The sequence below is a fragment of the Mobula birostris genome, chromosome 20 (genome assembly GCF_030028105.1).
Source record: "Mobula birostris isolate sMobBir1 chromosome 20, sMobBir1.hap1, whole genome shotgun sequence".
NCBI classification, from domain to species: domain Eukaryota; kingdom Metazoa; phylum Chordata; class Chondrichthyes; order Myliobatiformes; family Myliobatidae; genus Mobula; species Mobula birostris.
Window position 1 is genome coordinate 60244944 of NC_092389.1, and position 20618 is coordinate 60265561.

The following is a 20618-nucleotide window of genomic DNA, read 5'->3' on the forward strand; positions in this document are numbered from 1 at the left end:
GGCCGAGTTTACATTCCTGTTCCTATCTGTTTACAGAGTTTCTTATCCCACCCTCATATGGATATTACCATGATTCCTTCCCACTGACACATACACCGACGTAATTTTAATTCCCTGCAACAGCACCGCCCCTATTGGCTGTTCGCGGTACTGCAGGGAATCAGCAGCTTCCGGAAAGTGAAACGATTCTGAATCAGGAAGTGCCAGGGGCTAACATGGCTTCGAAAGGACAGGTCGAGAGTTTAACCGAGGAGGCAATTTGCCCCATCTGCCTGGATTTCTTTACCAATCCGGTTATATTGGAGTGTGGACACAACTTCTGTCGCTCTTGTATCACACGGTGTTGGGAAAGGGAGGTGAGAAACTCCTGCCCGGAATGTAGAGAGGTGTTTGCTAACCGCACCCTCAGGGCCAATCGGGCCTTAGCAAATCTGGTTGAAAAAGTTCGAAATGTAAAGCTGAATCCGAAAAGGAAGGAAAGTAAACTTCACTGCGAGGAACATGAGGAAGAATTGAAGCTGTTTTGCGAAACGGACAAGACACTGATCTGTGTGATCTGTGCAGTCGCGCAAGAACACAGAGAACACCGCTTCCTGCCGATTCAAGAAGCCGTTAAAATATACATGGTAAAAACTAACGTTAATTGAATACTTTAAACGTTTCTTTTGTTCAGCATACCATCACATGAGTCTGCAAAATGAACATATAATTCTCCGCACCATCCGTAATCTCCAATAGGATTGTACTATCTATCTCACTGACAGCCCAGCTCCGCACTCATAACTCTTCACCCACTGTAGGAATCGCTCTCATGTACGGTGACTCCTTTAACCAGGCTCTTCTCCACTGATATCCCTCCTGGCACTGACACCTGTTAGCGGGATCTGACTCCTACAACTCCTTCCTCGTGACCATTCCGCAAAACAAACGCACCAATTCCTCCTGTCTTTTCCTTCATCGATTGTCCTCTTCTATGAGATTCCTTCTTTTTCTGCTCTTTTCCTCTTCTACTTATCCCGTCTCAGCTTCTTACTTCATCACTCTCCCCCACGTTCCCCCTCACATTGTCTCACCTGTCACCTGTCAGCTGCTTCTCATCCCCAACCTTTTTTATTCTGGCTTCTGTCCCGTTCCTTCCCAGTCCGAATGAAGCGTCACATCCCAGGAATCCGACTGTTTATTTCCCTTGCGTAGATGCTGCCTGACTCACTGAGTTCCTCCGGCATTTTTTGCGATGATCGGGTTTGATCACCTGTTTCTTTCGTTGCTTCTGTTTTTTTTTTAACAACTTCCTTCGCTCTCTGACTTCCAGGATCAGCTGAAATCTTCCTTAGACTCTCTCACAATGAAGAAATCTGACTTCCAGGAAAAGGAGCGGCAACAGAAAGAGAAGATTTCCGGAGTTCGGGTGAGGCTTCCTGAGCGGAATTTCTGATATTACTGTATAGTTTTGCTCCCTTTAATGCAGAATAGCAGAGTATCGCATCTTCAGTGACCTGGGTTCGATCCTGACCTCTGGCGCTGTCTGTGTGGAGCTTACATGCTCTCCCTGTGACCACGACAGTTTCAGACACATCCCAAGGACATGCTGGATGAATGATTAATTACAATTAACCCTGTGAACTTGGAGGAAGGTGAATGTAAATCAGGTGGGAGTTAGTGGGTCAATGAGGGAGAATAGATTTCAATATTACGAGGGACTGGAGTTGACAGGAATGCTTTCAGAACTAGCGTGTTCTTTAATGGACCGAATGGTCACCTTAATGTCATAAGGAAATACACACAGCAATGCAGTAAATTAACATTCACCTTTCATTCGACAGGCACTGTCACACAGCGTTCAGTCCCACATCACATCCCAGTTTGCTGAACTGCGCCAGATTATCACTGAGAAAGAGCAGAGCTTACTCAGGGATCTCAGGGAGGAAGAGGCGAGGATTATAAATGAAATGGAGAAAAATCTACGAGAGATTCAAGAGAATATAAGAATTATTCAGGAGGAAATCTCAAAGTTAGAGGAACAGAAGGATCAAAAAGACAGTGTAATATTTCTCATGGTGAGTGATCATGTTTCAATTTGTTTCTGTCAAAGGGCACGAAAATGAACATTGGCATATTTGAAATAAACACAGCACAGCAGCCAATTCTATCAAATCAAGTGCCGCTGCCGGCGATCTCACACAGATTGTTATACTTGTATGACGCGCCCTCCAATCACTCCAATAATGACGTACCAAAATGTCGAAGACAGGTATTCGATCCTTTATCAGCAACAATCTTTAAGTGATAAAATTTCAGGGTAATTAATCATAAGGTAACCAGCAACTGAGTGGTCAACGACAGATATGACTTCTGTCCATCCCCAGCTCAAGACTGCCCAGAGCAAAGTACAAATACGTAACTTATTCCAGCAACACACACAAAATGCTGGTGGAACGCAACAGTCCAGACAGCGTCCGTAGAAAGAAGCACAGTCAACGGTTCGGGCGGAGACCCTTCGTCAGAACTTGCATACCATTCTCCGTCATATACAGGCTATTCGGTCCATCTTCTTCTCTCAATTTCCCTGCTTCACAATCCACCTCCCACATTCCCAGCAACAATGCCACGAGATTCATGATCCCTCATGTGTTTATCCAGTTTCCCCATTACATTCAATATCTGCTGTTCCGCTTCAACCACTCCTGTGGCAGTGAGTTCCACAACCTCCACACCAAATTTATTGTAGAATTTATTTTAAAAAAAACCCTGTATTTTATCTTTGACTGAAGGTCTCCCCATAAATAGAAACATAGAAAACCTACAGCACAATACAGGCCCTTCGGCCCACAATGCTGTGCCGAATTTGGACTTACTTTTTTAATTTACCCCATAGCCCTCTATTTTTCTATGCTGCATGTACTTATGCAGTAGTCTCTTAAAAGACCCTACCGTATCCGCCTCCACCACAGTTGCCGGCAGCCTATTGCATGCACTCACCACTCTCTACGTAAAAATAAAAATTACCCCTGACGTTTCCTCTGTACCTACTTCCAAGCAACTTAAAACTGTGTCCTGTTAGCCATAAATAGGTGTACTTTCTACACCTGCGCGGAATCAAATCCATCACTAATCTTGAATTGTTCCATTTTATCATTCTGACGTCTTATCCATATGAAAATGCACAACCCGTCCTCTCTTTCCTGTAAGTTTCATCCTCTCAGTGATGGTCTAATTTTCAGAAAAATTCCCTGTAATTTACCCCGTGGTTCTGATTGTTCGTGTGAGTGAGTGAATGCGGGAGTGGAAATTTTCAACACCTTTTAATGATTTGGATGAAATTCAGGATGTAGACAGTAAGTCAATGTCTAATCAGATTTGTGTTTTATTTATTTTAGAAGGATGCTCGTCGAAACAGGAGGTAGGACATGCTCTTTACTGAAACCCTTTCTGGATTTGTAAAATAGTTCAAAATTCCAGTTTATCACCAGCAGTTTAAAATTTACAGGATTACTGACGATATCCAGAAATTGTCAGTGACAGACGAGGCTCTACCGGTTGAAAAATTCGTTCAACCCTATTTGTTGAACACAGTGCTGAGAGGAACATTTGATGCCATTAACAGAGGTAAAACTTACAAAGATTCATTTATTCTTGTTTATGAAATACGAGTGTTACAATTTGAAGCAAAGATTAGCTGCAATTATGGACTGTAGTGGAACTGAAGTTTATTCCACATCAGCCACACTGACTGGGAGGCATCACTGTCACGTGGTCAGCTGGAGATATCAGACCCCTGAACACACCAGCACAGGGTCACAATACAACCAATACATGGGACTGGCAGATGAGCCACTGTGTCCCGATCCCAGGAACACTGCACTATCACGCCTAGACTTGAGTTTGAATCCTACCACAGGAGATGGGAAATTAATGCTAACTTGATCATATTGTAGGGAATAAAAGCGGATATCGGTGTGGTCACCAGGATTTTCAGAAAACAATACACACATTTTGCGCTGAGTGCAGACTCTGATTGACGCAGGTCTCCCCCCTTCGGGATCCACAATACTCATCGTTGTTAGAGGGAGAAGAGCGAAGCAGTAGTGATAGGAGAATCTGTCGACGTGAATAGGACACCCGAATGTTACGTTGCCTTCTCAGTGCCAGATTCAGCAATGTCTCGGATCGTGTCTGCAGCATTTTAGAGAGGGAGGGAAAACAGCCAGATATGTTGGTACATTTTGGGACCAATTACATAGGAAGTAAAAGCAAAGATGTCCTGAAAATAGAGTTTGGAGAGCTTGGCAGAAAGCACTGAAGCAGTACTTCCAGGGTTGTAATTTCTGGATTGCTGCCTGTGCCACGTGCTGGTGAGGGTAGAAACAGGACAATTTGGCAGATTAAAGCATGCCTGAGAAGCTGGTGCAGGGGACAGGGCTTCAGGTTTTGGGATCATTGGTATCTCTTCTGGTGGAGGTATGACCTGCTCAAAAGGGATGGGCTGCACTTGGACCCGAGGAAGAACAATTTTCTCACAGAGAAGGTTGATAGAGCTGTTGAGGAGGGTTTAAACTAATTTGGTGGTGGGGGCGTTGGGAACGAGTGAAGGGATAGGACTGATGGTAAAAATGCAAAGATAGCCTGCAGTCAGACTGTCAGATAGGGCGGACATAAGCACGGACAAAATTGTAGCCAGCAAGGTGAGTTCAGTGCATTAGAGATGAAGAATAAAAAGGGTAGCAGATACAGTACACAAAGTGTTAAATCTCAATGCATGGAGTGTGAGAAATAAGGTGGATAATCTTGTTGCACTATTACAGATTGTCAGGTATGATGTTGTGGCCATCACTGAATCATGGCTGAAGGATGGTTGTAGTTGGGAGCTGATTGTCCAAGGTTACACAATGTATCGGTGGTATGGGAAGGTAGGCAGAAGTGGTGACATGGTTCTCTTGGTAAATCAGTAGAAAGATATAACATAGGATTGAAAAATGTTGAATCCTTGTGGGTTGAGTTGAGGAACTGCAAAAGTAAAAATGACACTGATGGCAGTCACATACAGTCATCAGAACAGTACCTGGATGTGGACCACAGATTACAACTGGAAAAAGAAAATGCCGATGAAAAGGACAATGTTATAATAGTCATGAGAGTTTTCAACATGTTGGTGAATTGGGAAAATCAGGTTAGTTATGGATCCCAAGAGAGTGAATTTTATGGATGCTATGTAATGAATTTTTCGTGCAGTTTGTCGTTGAGCCTACTAGGGGAACAGCTTTACTGGATTGGGTGATATGTATTAAACCAGAGGTAATTAGGTAAAATAACCTTTAGGAGGAAGTTTTGACAACATGACTGAGTTCAACTTGAAAGTTGATAAGCAGAAAGTAACGTCTGACTTTCTGTTATTTCAGAGGAGTAAAAGAAATTACAGTGCTCTGAGAAAGCAGTTAACCAAAGTAGATTTGTCAGAAATTGTGTCAGTTTCTGTGAAAATGAGGAAGGTGAAGGATAGATGTATTCCAAAAATAAATAAATACTCAAATGGCAAAGTACTACAACCATGGCGGACAAGGGAAGACAAGTTAATGTAAATGCAAAAGAGTGGGCATACAACAAAGTAAAAATTAATAGGAAGACAGAGAATTGGGAAGCGTTTAATTACCTACAGGGAGGAACTAAAAGAATGATTGAGAGGGGAAAAAGGAAATATGAAATTGAATTGAATTGACTTTATCACTTACATCCTTCATATACACGGCAGTAAAATTCTTTACGTAACGGCTCCGTTTAAAAATGCAATTTGTAGTAATTTATCATAAATTATATGTCTCTTTTCAATATTTTATTAGTTTCTGCACAGAATAATACGAGTACAAGAAGATAAATATTATAACTCAAAAGTATAATATAATGTAAAATAGTACCAAATACATGGTATTAAAAATGCAATTACAACGACAAAAACCTGTTTTCATAAAAAATAAATTAAATCGTAGTATTGAAATATAATATTTTTGTTATGTAGAAAAAAATCTAAATCCACTACCAAAGTCATAACTGTTAGCAGAAGTAAGAAAAATGGGGAAAACCCCTCATCATATAATAAAATATATTATTAGCCACCATCTGTACTTTTACAACAAATCAAAGGTTTTGAAAATATCTCAAAAAGGTTCCCCACAATGTATAACAGTCTTGGCTAGATTGAAAAACTGAACAAAGTCCTTTTCTGAATTTAAGCATGATATAACATCACGTAATCATTGAGCATGAGTAGGTGGAACAACAAACCTCCGCTTAACCAAGAGCGCCTCCCAGCTATAAGAGAGATAAAAGCCATAGTATGCAAATAAGGTGTCTGCAAAATAAAGCCCTTTCCTCCAACAACACCAAATATTGCGGTCAATAGTTTATGCTTAAAATTTACCTTGGAAAGTACCGAGAAAGTTTGCTATACTCCCTTCCAGTATGTTTTAGGGCTCTGACATGTCCAAAGCATGTGAAATAATGAAGTTTCTCCTTTATTACATCTATCACAGAAAAAGATATATACGAATACAATCGAGTTAGCTTATCTTTAGACATGTGAGCCCTATGAACCACTTTAAACTGTAAGAGGGAATGACGGGCACAAAAATAAATTATATGTCTAACATGCTTGTGAATATAAAGTAGAAAAACAGTTGTCTCAGCATGAGTTCATCAGTCTGATGGCCTGGTGGAAGAAGATGTCCCGGGACCCTGTTGGTCCTGGCTTTTATGCCTCGGTACCATTTCGAGGATGGTAGCAACTGGCGCAGTTTGTGGCTGGGGTGAATCGGGTATCCAAAGATCCTTCGGGCTCTGTTTACACACCTGTCTTTGTAAAACAAGTTAGCAAACAATATCAAATTGTTTTTCAAATATTGTAAAAAAATGAAATAGAGATGAGAGTGGATATAGGACTGCGAGAAAATACCGGATATGGTTTTAGATATGGCAACGGGGCACAAAGAGATGGCAGATGAACAAAATGAGTATTCTGCATCAGTCTTCACTGTGGAAGACACTAGCACTGTGCCAGATATTGAAGCGTGCGAGGGAAGAGAAGTGAGTGCAGTTACTGTTACAAGGGAGAAGGTGCTCAAAAAGGGACATAAGTCACTCAGACCAGATGAACTGCACCCTAGTGTTCTGAAAGAGGTAGCGGTAGACACTGTGGAGGCAGTTGAAATGATCTTTCAAATATCACTGGACTCTGGTATGGTGCAAGAGGACTGGAAAACTGCAAATGTCACTCAACTCTACAAGTAAAGAGTAAGGCGACAGAAAGGGAATTATTTACCAGTTAGCCTCATCTCTGTGGTTGGGAAGACTTTAGTGGCAATTGTTAAGTATGAAGTTATGGAATACTTGGTGGCACTGGAGAAGATAGGACAAGTCAGCATGGCTTCCTTGAGGAAATATTTTGCCTGGAAGCCTGTTGGAACTCTTTGAGGAGATTACAAGTAGGGTAGATAAAAGGGTTGTAATGCATGTTGTATATTTGGACTTTCAGAAGCCTTTGACAAGGTGGCATACATGAGGTTGCTAACCATGTTAAGAGCCCACGGTATGACAGAAGTATTATTGGTTTAGTTAAAGCATTGGCTGGTTGGTAGGAAGCAGTGAATAACAATGCAAGGATTCTTTTTTGGTTGGCTGTCAGTGACTAGTGGTGTTCCACAGGGGTCAGTGTTAGGACGACTTCTTTTTATGCTGTATAATATCAATGGTTTAGCTGATGGAATAGATGGCTTTGTTGCTAAGTTTGCAGATGACGTGAAGATTGGTGGAGGGGCCGGTAGTGTTGAGGAAACAGGTAGGCTGCACAGGACTTGGATGAGGAGAATGAACAAGAAAGAACAAGAATGTACTCGCTGGAATTTTGAAGGATAAGAGGGGAATTTCATTGAAACCTTTCGAATGTGAAAGGCCAAGACAGAGTAAATGTGGAAAGGATGTTTCCCATTATAGGGGAGTCGAGGACAAAATAGCACAACCTCAAGATAGAGGCAAACACAAGGAATTCTGCAGATGCTGGAAATTCAAGCAACACACATCAAAGTTACAGGTGTACGCAGCAGGCTGGGCAGCATCTCTAGGAAGAGGTACAGTCGACGTTTCGGGTCGAGACCTTTGGTCAGGACCTGACTCAGGGTCTCGGCCCGAAACGTCGACTGTACCTCTTCCTAGAGATGCTGCCTGTTCTTCTGCGTTCACCAACAACTTTGATGTGTGTTTCAAGACAGAAGGGCGTCTATTTAAAAACAGAGATGCAGAGAAATTTCTTCAGACAAAGATGGTGAATTTGCAGAACGTGTTACCACAGGCAGCCGTGGAGGCCAGGTCGTTGGGCGTATTTAAGGCAGAGCCTCATAGGTTCTAGGTTGAACACAGTATCAAAGGTTGTGGGAAAAAGATCAAGGCGTGGGGCTGAGGAGGAGAAAAAAATGATCAGCTATGATTGAAAGACGAAGACTCGATGGGCCAAATGGACTAATTCTGGTCCTATGTTTTGTGGTCTTATGGATATCAGACCACTCCATTGAATCATTGTGAGAGTCAGCCCAGACACACCAACCAGAATTAACATCATTCAAGTTTTCATCTCGGGAGAAGCTCACACAGCATAACCGGCCTGGGAAAACACTTCCACACACATACACAAGAAAAATTGGCAGAGTCTCAGGATTGTAAGTTGCTATTTCCCTCAGTAACCTGGAAAGTATTTATTTAAACCAGTCACACATGTCACACATTGTCAGCACACAGCAGACGTGATGGCACACTGTGACATACAAATAATTCAATGTGCACACTCTCCTTCAATGTGTACACACAAACACACTGATATTTACCACAAACAACACACACACACACACACACACACACACACACACACACACACACACACAATACACACACAGACATCCACACACAGCCACACACACACACCCGCACACACACACAAACACACCCCTCCCCCCCACACACAAACGTAATATCAGAGTATCAGAGTGTGACACACGGTTAAAGAGACCGACACAAATTCCTATTTAGGAATGAAATCTGCAGTCCTTACCCAGTCTGCCTGTTCTGTGACACTGAGCTGCCCTCTGATGTGACGTCACATCAACAGTTCACAGACAGACTCCAGGGTGAGATTCCTCAGGAGGATAATCTGGGAGGGTTTGACAGATGTTGAACCCATGGCCCGCTTCATCCATCTGCTAGACTAAGATGTCTTCTTGAGCATGTCCCATTTGTGCGTGTTTGCCCCAGATCCCTCGAAGCACTTCCTATCAATGGACCTGTCCAATTTTATTTTAAAATATTTTAATTTTACCTGTTTCTGCAGTATCTGACAGCAAACTCCATCTGCCCACCTCCCAGTCTGTGAGAATGTTACCCCGTAGATCCCTCATAAAAGTTTTTCTTCTCACTTAGAATCTGAACCCTTTGGCTCTGTACTACCATTACTCGGAAAAAGACTCACATTATCCTTATGAATGTATTTACCTCGATAAGAAGTCATTTCTCAACATCCTACACTACAGCTAAATAGCCCAAGCTTATCACGCCCTGCTTTTAATCCACGCCCCCCAGTCCTTGTAACATCCTCCTGAACCTTCCTGTCTAGTGTAATGACATTCTACGCAGGTTGACTCTGTGGTTTAGAAGGCATACGGTGCATTGGCTTTCATCAGTCGTGGGACTGAGTTAAAGAGCCGACAGGTAATGTTGCAGCTATATAAGCACCTAGTCAGACCACACTTGGGGTACTGTGCTCTGTTCTGGCCGGCTCACTACAGGAAGGACGTGAAAACCATTAAAAAAAAAAGTGCAGAGGAGATTTACAAGGATGTTGTCTGGATTGGGGAGGGTGCCTGATGAAAACTGGTTGAGTGAACTCGGCCATTTCTCCTTGGAGCGACGGAGAACGAAAGGTGACTTGATAGAGATGTACAAGGTAATGAGAGACATTGATCGTGTGGATAGTCACAGACTTTTCCCCAGGGCTAAAATGGCTAGCACGAAATGGCATGGTTTTAAGGTGCTTGAAATTAGGTACAGAGGAGATGTCAGGGGTAAGTTTTTTTTTTTCACGCAGAGAATGTGGAGTGCATGGAATGGGCTGCCAGCAGTGGTGCTGCAGGCGGAAACGATAGGGTCTTTTCAGAGACTCCTGGATGGCTACAGAGAACTTAGAAAAAATAGAGAGCCGTGGGTAAAGCCTAGGTAGTTCTAGGGTAGGGACATGTTCGGCACAGCTTTGTTGGCCGAAGGGCCTGTATTGTGCTGTATGTTTTCTATGTTTCTATTTTTCCCTATATCCGGGGAACCGGAAATGCAGACAATATACCAAGTGTGGTCTATCATCGACATCAAAGATCTTGCTTAAATTCATGTGGAGAGTGTCGAATAGGCTGATGCATGCAGGACTGAAGGTGTTATATTTGAATGCTCCAGTATACGGAATAAGTTAGATAATGTTGTAGCACAGGTAGAGATTGGCAGGTATAACGTTTTTGACATCACTGAGTTGTGGCTGAAAGGAAATCCTGGCTTGAAGCATAAAACATCCAAGGATACACCTTGCATTGAAAGGACAGGCAGGTAGGCAGAGGGGATGGGGAGGGTCGTTGGTAAAGAAATTAAATGAAATCCTTAGAGTGAAGTAAGACATGATTGCAAGATGTCGAGTCATTGTGGGTAGAGTTAAGAAACTGCAAGGGTAAAGAGACCCTGATGGTAATTATATGCAGGCCTCCAAATAGTAGCCGGGATCGAAATGGGATATAATTACACCAGCAAATGGAATTTAAAAAAGTCAAGATGACAGTCGGAATGTCGGATTTGGATTGGGAAAATCATGTTGGTGCCTCATCCCAAGAGGGGGTATTTGTTGAACGCCCTCAAGATGGCTTTTTAGATCAGCTTATGGTTGAGTCCAATGGAAGAAAGGCAATTCTAGAGTGAGGTTTGTATAATGAACCAGATATGATTTGGGAGACGAAGGTAATAGAGCCTTCAGAAAGCAGTGATCATAAAATGATAGAATTCACCCCAGAATTTGAGAGGGAGATAAAGTCAGAAGCATCAGTATCAGAGTGGAGTAAAGTTGGTTACAGAGACATGAGGCAGGAGCTGACCAAAGTAGATTGGAAGGGGACACGAGCAGGGATGATTGCAGAACAACAAAGACTGGTGTTCCAGGGGGAAATTCGGATAGATAAATCCCAAAGATGAAGAAGTATCATACAGGGAGGATGAGGTAACTGTGTTTGACAAGGGAAGTCAAAGACAGCATAAAAGCGGAAGAGAGGACATCCAATAGAGCAAAAATTAGCAGAATGTTGGAGGATCGAAAAGATTTCGATAGCAGCAGAAGGCAACTACAAATCCATAAAGAGAGAAAAAAGAGAGATGAGAGAAAACTTGCCAACAAAACTCAAGAGGACACAAAAATGTAAAGAGTGAAAGAGAGGAGAGAGTGGATATTGGAACCCTAGAAAATGGCACTGGAGAGGAGACATGTGACAAAAGGAATGGCAGAGGTACTTATTTAATATTTTCTGTCAATCCTCACATTGAATAATACTAGCTGTATGTCAGAAATGTGAGAGTGTCAGGGGACAGAATTGAGTGTTGTTGTTATTACTAAGGAGAAAGTGTGTGGAAAGATTGAAGGTCTGAAGGTACGTGGATTATGGACTAAACCCCAGGGTTCGGAAAGAGTTAGCTGAAGAGTATATGGGGGCATTAGTAATGATCTTTCATGAATTACTAGATACTTGGTCATTCAGGGCGACTGGAAATTTCAAAGGTCACTTCACTCTTTAAGATGACAGAGCAAGCGGGGAAATAAAATTATAGATGTGTTAGTCTGGATGTGGTGTGCTTGGAAAGATGCTGGAGTCCAGTATTAAGGACGAGCTATTGGGTACATGGAGGCACGTGATAAAATAGGGCAAAGACAACATGTCTTCCCTGAAGGGGAAAGCTTGCCCGACAAATCTGTTGGAATTCTTCAAGGAACACAAGCCAAGACAGACAAAGAATGATATGGATGGCAGAATTGTTGCCTTTCTGGACAAGTCTGCAGATGATATGGAGTTAAGTGAAGGGGAAGGTAGTGCTGCAGAAGCGCAGAGGCTGGGGAAAGACATAAGCAGATTAGGAAAATGGACAAGTAACTGATAGATGCATTATCGATTAAGAAATTCATGCATGCACTTTGGTAGAAGGAATAAAGGCATAGACGATTTTGTAAACAGCTAAAAAATTCAAAAATCAGAGGTGAAAAGGGACTTTGTGTCATGGTCCGGTCCGTGAAATCCACATTCTGGTTCACGGTCCGGTCCATGTTCCTTATTGTGGTTTTCCGCAGTATCTGTTGAGGCAGCTCATTCTCGTTTCATAAATAGCTTCAGGATTCATCCTCTGGCTGCTGGCTTGTTTCTGTCCATACTCCGTCTCTGAATCCTTTCCCTTCCCCTGTCTTCTGTTGCCTCTCCTTAAGCCTTGCCTCGCCTCGCCTCGCCTGAAGCCTTGCCTCGCCTTGCCTCGTCTGAAGCCTTGCCTTGCCTGTAACCCTCTCCTGCACCGCTGTGAAGGTCAGTCGCCGGAGCAAGATAAGGAACTGTCTTTCGTTGTTTTGAACTGTCTCTGTGTCCATGCCTTCGCTAGGTAGGTCTGGCCGTTTGCCGCTACATAGTGTCGGGATCTGTCTTTCTGTCCTCGCCTTCCCTAGGTAGGTCGGGCCGTTTGCCGCTACCTAGTGTTGAGTACCGTCTCGTCGTATTCTGCATTCTGTGTAATGAGTTCCGGCTCTACGTCCTGTACCAAAAGAAGGGCCCTGGCTCTGTGTTCTTTGTATGAGTCCTAGCCCTACGTCCTGTTCCCAAGGAGGGGTCCCGGCCCTGTGTTCTATGTTCCTGTCTCTCCCTCGACCAAGTCAAAGCTTCAGGGTCTCGTCCAGTCCTAGCCACGATCCAAGAACCTTGCCTTGTCCAATCCATGGCTTTGTGTTCTCGTCTTGTCCATGTGTCCCGCCCAGCCCGGTGCTGGGGTTCCCTCGTCCTGTGCAGGGATTCCTTTGTCCTGTCCTGGAGTCTCACGTCCTGTTGCCTCTCCTGGTCATGTAGCCACGCCTTATCCTCGCCTAGTTCTGGAGTCCGAGCCCCAGTCAAGTGCCAGGTTGTGGGTCCTTGCCCAGTCTCTGGCACGGAGTCCATACCCAAGCCTCGAAGAATCCAAGCCATGTCCAGTCCTGTAACCATGTCATGACCTCGCCTAGTTCCGGGGTCTGAGCCCGAGTCAAGACCCAGTTTCTGGATCTCTAGTTCGGAGTCCAAGCACAAACTCCTAGCTCCAAATTCCATGTCCTGGTTGCGCTATCCTTTTCTCGTCCAGGGCCTGTGTCATGTCCAGTGTCCTTTCTTCCCCACTTCTCTTGCTTAACTCTAGTCCTAGTCCTGTTCCTTGTTTTTCAGTGTCTGTGTCTTGCATTTGGGTTCGTTCCCACCTCCCAGCGCCACTATGACACTTCGGTGTCCTTGTGCAGGATTCCCTAAAGGTTATCTTGCAGTTTGTGTCAGTGGTAAGAACGGCAAACTCATTGTTAGCCTTCATTTCGAGTGGATTCAAATAGGATGTAATTCTGGGGTTTCAAAAGCCATTAGTCAGACCACACATGAGTATTGTGAGCAGTTTTGGGTACCTTATATCGGAAAAGTTGATCTGGCATTGGAAAGGGTCCAGAATGTTCACAAGAATGATTCCAGGAAAGCAATAGTTAGCCTATGAGGAGTGTTTCATAGATCTGTACCTGTACTCATGGGACTTTAGAAAAATGACTGATTTATTATCCTCCTCAACCCTATTCTTCACCTTCCTCCCTATAACTTTTGACGCCCTGACTAATCAAATTTACCTATCAACTTCTACATTAAAAATCAAACAGGAGAAGGTCTGCACATGCTGGTAATCCAAACAACAGGTCATGATGAAGGGTCTCGGCATGATCTCACTGAAACCTTTCTGGAGAGAGATGATGTCGAGAGGATGTTTCCTATGGTGTGTGGGTCGAGAACAGAAGGCACAGCCTCCGACTAGAGAATGTCCATTTAGAACAGAGATGAGGAGAAATTCCTTTAGCCACAGGATAGTGAATCTGCCACAGGCAGCTGTGAAGGCCAACTAATTGAGTATATTTAAATTGGAGCCACATACACACAAAATGCTGGAGGAACGCAACAGGCCAGCAAGCATCTATGGAAAGGTGTAAAGTGTTGACGGTTCGGGCTGAAACCCTGCATCAGAACTTGTGTTGCTTAAGGGTCCCTGAAAATTCATCTCCTGTCCCAATGAGGGGCTGCGGTCGATGGGGTTGTGGGAGAGGGTTCAAAGGGATCCCCATCTCCCTCTTTGTCCCCCTCCATCTTCTCATTACGTCTACACATACAGTTCACCCACAGGCTTTGCACCCCTCCCACACCTGGTTCTGGTTCAATCTGTCGTTCATCTCTCCCCTGCTGGTTCCCATTATCACCTCCTTTACTGTCTCGAACCTTCACACTTGCCCACTTCACACTTCACACTCACAAATGAATGATAACATTGAATGAAGGGCCTGTTCCTGTGCTGTACTGTTCTATGTTCTCTGTTCCCTGTTCAGAAGAATGAAAGGAAATCTCAGAGAAACGAAACAATTATTTCAGGTCTCAACAGGGTGGATATTCCCTGTCTGAGGAGTCAAGGTCAGGGGTCACTATCTGTTGGAATTCTCAGCACCCGTGGGAGGAGGGGATTTGAGGTTCTTAGACATTGAGTTCACAGTGTCATCGCTGTACAGCATAGAAACGTGCCCTTCGACGCATCACCTCTGCGCCATTCGCCGGCATTAGGTCAGTCTCCTTCTGTGCCTTGCCTGTTGAAGTGTCTGTCCAAGTGTCTCTTAAACACAGAGGACTGGACGTCTGTGACCTGTAGAGGTCGCTGCTGGGGCCACGGTTGTTTGTCATTCATATTAATGATTTGTATGATAGTGTAGGTGACATAGTTAGTAGGTTTGTTGCTGACACTAAAATTCATGGTATAGTGGGCAGCGAAGAGGATTATCTAAGTTCACAACAGGCCCTTGATCAACTATAGAGTTGGGTACAGTGACAATATTTTTAAATACATCTTGCCAGGTACGTGGATAATAAAGAGGGAAAAGAATAATGGGCAAATGGGACTAGCTCATTGAAGCAAGTTAGTTGGCACGAACAAATTGAGCCGAAGAAACTCTGTGACCTCCTGAATGAATCCGTTCACCCAACCCCTTCCCATCTTAATCCACCCTTTTTCCGCACTCGTTTCTGCTGTCTATCTCCCCTATTTATTTCTGTTCTTCAGGGAAGATTTCGACCTGAAACGTAGACTGTTCATCTCTCTCCACACCTCCTGTCTGAACCGCTCGGTTCCTCCAACATTATGTGTCTGTTTGATCGGGAAATCTCTGCTCTCCGTCCAGCGGGAAACCCTTGGGGAGACATTAGTTGTCCATCCGCTTTCGTTGGACCAAAGCACGGGAAAGGTTCGTGTCCGCCACCCGACGGTCCTTGCGGCCCTGCGGCCTTTTCCCGATCCCGGGGCCTCGTTGCCAGAGTCTCCCCCCACTCCCGTCTCCGGGGACTCTCTAACACTCTGCTTCTCCCCGCAGTCTCTGTCACCCTGGATGTGGAAACGGCGAATCTGGAGCTCAAGGTGTCTGAGGATCGGAAGAGTGTGAGACGGACCGAGACCCGGTGGAATCTCCCTGACACCGGGAAGAGATTCACAGACTGGCCTTGTGTGCTGGGATCGGAGGGATTCACAACGGGGAGATGTTATTGGGAGGTGGAGGTGGCGGGGAATCGGGTCTGGTGGCTGGGAGTCGCCGCAGAGTTTGTGCAGAGGAAAGGACGAGTCAAACTGAGTCCGGAGACCGGATTCTGGGTCATCACACGGGTTGATGACGTTTTCGGTGCTCTCACCTCCCCTGAGTCCCGTCTCCCTGCCGGTTCCATCGCCGGGAGGGTGGGAGTTTATCTCAGTTACGAGTCTGGGATAATTTCATTTTACAACGCGGAGACCAAGTCCCATCTCCACACCTTTACTGGGAATAAATTCAGGGGGAAACTTTATCCTTTCTTCTGCACTTGGAATGGAAACCAGAGTCTGAGAATCTGCTCCGGTTCCGCTCCGGGTCTGTGAACGGGTCGGGTCCCGATACCTGCGTCAGGAGTAAAGTCCCTGTAAATATAAAAGTGCGGAGAGTGAAATATGCTCGAGATGAGAGTTCTCGACCCATTAATTTTAACTCGCTCACTGCACCTGACAACCGAATAAGAAACACCACCAATTCAACAGCTGCTGCGGGGTGCCGGGTCCTGAGCTCCCCCGGGTCCTAACCTGCACCCGCATTCGGGGTAAATGGGGAAAGTGGGGGAGGTGCTGACCAGAGAAAGCGGGGGTGGGGGATGGTGTCTGGGTGAATCTTGGTAAGACCATTAGAAATAGGAGCAGAATTTAGCCGTTACAGCCCATTCACCATATCCTTTGATGGTCTGATCGACCAGGAAATGACCAATTTCCGCCTGAAGTATACCCACAGACAGTCTCCACCGCAGTCTGTGGCAGGGTATTCCACAAGGTCACTACTCTCTGGCTGAAAATATTCCTCCTTACCTCTGTTTAAAACGGTTTTCTCTCAATGTTGAGGCTGTGTCCTTTAGTTTGGATATCCCCACCACATGAAACAACATCTCCACATCCCCCCTGTCGAGTCCTTTCAACTATAACGAAGTCCTGTGTCACCCATATAAACTGTACTCGATTACCCCAATGAACTGTGCTTTTGAAAAGAGAGAGTGAGAGAGAGAGAGGTGTTCAACAGCAGACACCTTGTTAAAAAGAGGAGAGAGTTATTTAACACCAACATCTTGTTTTTAAGAGAGAGAGAGAGAAAGGGTGCTCACAGGTTGTTTGTTTGGTATGATCATTGCCTGCTTGTACATTCTTACACAGAAAAAGAAAGGAGGTGTTATTTGAGAGACCGTTAGTACTCAGCACGGTGAGATAAATAGAAGGTCAGAGGATAGACCTACACACAAGATTTTGGACACTAAATGAGCTTTGTTGGGCCCACAGAAATGTGGGTTTTTGGAGGACCGATCAGTGGCTCTCGCAGTGTAAAAATGGAGTGAACGGTGTGGAGTGTCCATGTGTCCTACCGTCGCCTGGGTTGATGATTCCACCACAGAAGAACGGTCCCCTTGGTTGTGGTCACAGTCGGTGTCTTAAAAAGGATATCGGAGGACAACGGGAAGATCGACTGCGTCAGCTCACCTGAAGACTCAAATCTCTCTCTCTCTCTCTCTCTCTCTCTCTATCACTAGTCAACTCAATACCACGAAATGAACTGAACTTTACTCACTATCGTAAGACTACCTATTTGCCCCTAGACGTGAAGAAGCTTGGTTTTCATATATATTCCATAATACTTATATATAATCATTGCTAACCTGTTTAATTTATCTGCATTTATTTTACTGTATTGCGCAGTTACTAATAAATATTATCAGTTAATAGCAATACTGGACTCCAAGGTGTTTTCCATTTCAGCTGGTTTATTAGACCGTCACGGGTTCATTTAGTCGCATTTAGTCCCACTCCCACGCCTTCTTACTATAACCCTTGATGCCTTGACTACTCAGATACCTATCAATCTCTGCCTCAAATACACCCAATGACTCAATTAGGAGACACTTTCCTAAAGTAAAGAATTCCGGGAGGACATGATGTTACTGCTGATCCCAGCCTCAACCTGTCTTGCCCGCAAGATTCATGACGACGGAAATAAAACGGTCTACAGGAACTGACCTTTTCCTCTAGAGAATAGACACTGCACAACCTTTTCTGCTTTAGCAGAGATTATCTCATGCAGTTCACTGTTTCTTGAACGAAGATCCAATAAAGGTCGATCCTCAGCTTTACTAGACTCGGCAATTTCCTATACTTTGGGAAGGCCTTCACTATCCAATACTACTTACACTAGAAAGTAGAACTCCACTTCAAAACGAAACTGCGTCATAAGATGAATACGCAGCATAACGGAGTATCTGACGAATTAAATAACGAACTAAACTGAAACCTAACTGTGTCACACCAGGGGTCTCCTTTATATACCTGTTGAGAACAGGTCATCATGTGATCTCACTGGCGGGAATAGTACATCATGTGAGCTCCACAAGACCATTACATCATGCTCATCAGATACTCAATTACATCATAGTCATAAGACAGTCACAAGATACCCATGAGGTATGTAACACCAGTCCCCTGCCATATTCTTTTAAATCATCCCCAACAACTCTAGCAAGCCTGCCCGCGAGGTGATTGGTTCCCCCGGACTCACGTGCAACATGTCCCTTTTGCGCAGGTCGCACCTGCCCCAGAGGAGGTCCCAATTATCCAGCAATCTGAATCCCTGCCCCCTGCTCCAATCCTACAGGCGCATTTATCTGCCACCTCATTCTGTTCCTATTATCCCTGTCGCCTGCACAGGCAGCAATCCCGAGATTACCACCCTTGAGATCGTGCTTCTCAGCTTCTTTCCTAACTCTTTGAACACTGTTTTCAGGGACTCCTCCCTTTGTCTGCCTACGTCATTCGTAACCAATATGCACCACGACTCCCTTTTACAGATATTGTGGATGTGTTCAGAGACTCGCCATAGATTACCGGGAATTGAATAAATTTACCCCTTTAACTGTGTCTACTGTAGCGACACATCCTGAAACTATGATTATGCACAATACTGTGGCAAAGTGGTTCACAGTAATGGATATAAATAATGGAATTTGGTCTGCTCTGTCGAAAAGAAGGTGTCAATAATAAATTACTTTCACTTCGAAAGCACAATGGTATAGATGGACAGTGTCGTCACAAGTGCCTCATAATTCACCCTCCATTTTCCGTCAATGGTTGGCGAATGGGCTGAAAGCTCTTTCAGCTCCCCAGTGTTTAATTCAATATGTAGATGATCGACTATAACAGACAGAGAACCGAGAGGAGAATTTCGAATTACTTAAAGAACTACTGCAAGTGTTACCAGAGATAAGATATTGATAAACAACGTGTGGATAGAGTTGTAAAACTACCTCTCCACTGATGTGATGGGATTGAGATCGTTTCTCGATTTGGTGGTGGATTGTCGAGACCAAAAAGATGGGTTTGTTACCCAAGCTTACCCACATATAGACCTCCTGAAGAAAGGTGTTAATGGGAACGAAAACCAGAACGCACTGAGGAAGTTCCAGATCTTCTAACTAGCCTTGTAGTAGCGCCTAATCCTTAGACGGCAGCCTCTTGCTAGTCATTCCCTTTGGAGGTCACGGCCATCAGTAACACAATGTCAGCTGTGCAACTTGAGGAGACACATGGCCGACTGGAGCCAGGAACGTATACATCTCGAATGCTTACTCCAGTCGGACACGGATAGGCAACGTGTGACTGACATCTATTAGCAGTGTTTTCCACAGTTAAGCATTTTACTTATGTTGTGGGTCTAAATCTACTCACCATTTTAACAGAGCATACAATTCAGCTTATACTGGATGGTCATATCAGTGATGGAACAATCAGTCTAACTCGACTAGTCCAATGGACATTGTTATTACAGGATTGTACTGTCGTTATTAACGGAGTAACAGTGCAAACATGCTCGCAGACAACTTAACTTACCGGGTGAACTCGATGAGTTTCAGGTGACAGTGGTAAAAGTACAGAGTGGACCATTCGTTCATATCTTAAAATCAGCAGAGGAAAATAAAGTCATTCGCCCAGGAAGTTCCTCTTTAAGGATATTTTTTGCTGGATCGTCATCAGTTCAGGATGGAGGGAGGCATACAGCATGTGGTATGTATGTACTGGGTGAGGAAGGGTGAGGATGGAAAGTGTTGCAATCACGTTACCCACAACAGTGAGTGCACAAGCGGCCGAGATTGCTGCTATAGCTTTTGTTGTCAGTCATCCAAACTAGATATCCTTCAGGAGCAAGCATACACTCAGATAGTATGTATGCTTGTAACAGTTTGACTGAATATTTACCGTGACGAGAAGCGAGAGGTTATGCCTCAGCAGATGGTAAACCATTACCATCGGCTGAGGTAGATATCTGAGATGGCAAGAGGAAACACTCATGGAGTAAAAAAAATAAAGGTGACGCTCACTTAAAGACATCGCCGTGAGACAACAGGAAGGCTGATGGGTTCGCAAAACTGAGAACAAGATGTGGGGGTACACCGGAATCGAGATATAGAGGAAGTGACGATATTGACACCAGCAAATAGTATGTCTATAGACATAGTCCCGGTACTGCAACAGGATCAGGAGTTAGCAAAGGTACAGAGAGGAAGTAATTCTGCAGATGATGGGAAATATCTGGGAATACAGATACGGAATTGGATTGTATTTAATAATGGGAGATTTGTGGTGCCAGAAGCTGAAAGAAACCAGATGATGTATTGGTACCAGGACACCTTTGGGCACAGGTAAAACTATGGAACAATTGAAGAATTTGT

General features: G+C 44.3%; 3 protein-coding genes across 3 annotated transcripts in view; 2 read left to right on the forward strand and 1 right to left on the reverse strand.

Annotated features, from left to right (window-relative positions):
- The window catches only part of LOC140185019 (uncharacterized), a 777523-nt gene that overhangs the window by 237095 nt on the left and 519810 nt on the right, over positions 1-20618 (forward strand). The window lies entirely within an intron of this gene.
- The window catches only part of LOC140185475 (uncharacterized), a 240726-nt gene that overhangs the window by 46753 nt on the left and 173355 nt on the right, over positions 1-20618 (reverse strand). The gene's annotated exons all lie outside the window — the stretch shown is intronic.
- LOC140185476 (zinc-binding protein A33-like) lies at positions 216-18772 on the forward strand. Its single transcript, XM_072238812.1, has 7 exons — positions 216-626; positions 1313-1408; positions 1824-2057; positions 3378-3400; positions 3488-3606; positions 15716-16071; positions 18677-18772. Exons 1-7 carry the CDS (start codon positions 216-218, stop codon positions 18770-18772), a joined length of 1335 nt encoding a protein of 444 aa, XP_072094913.1.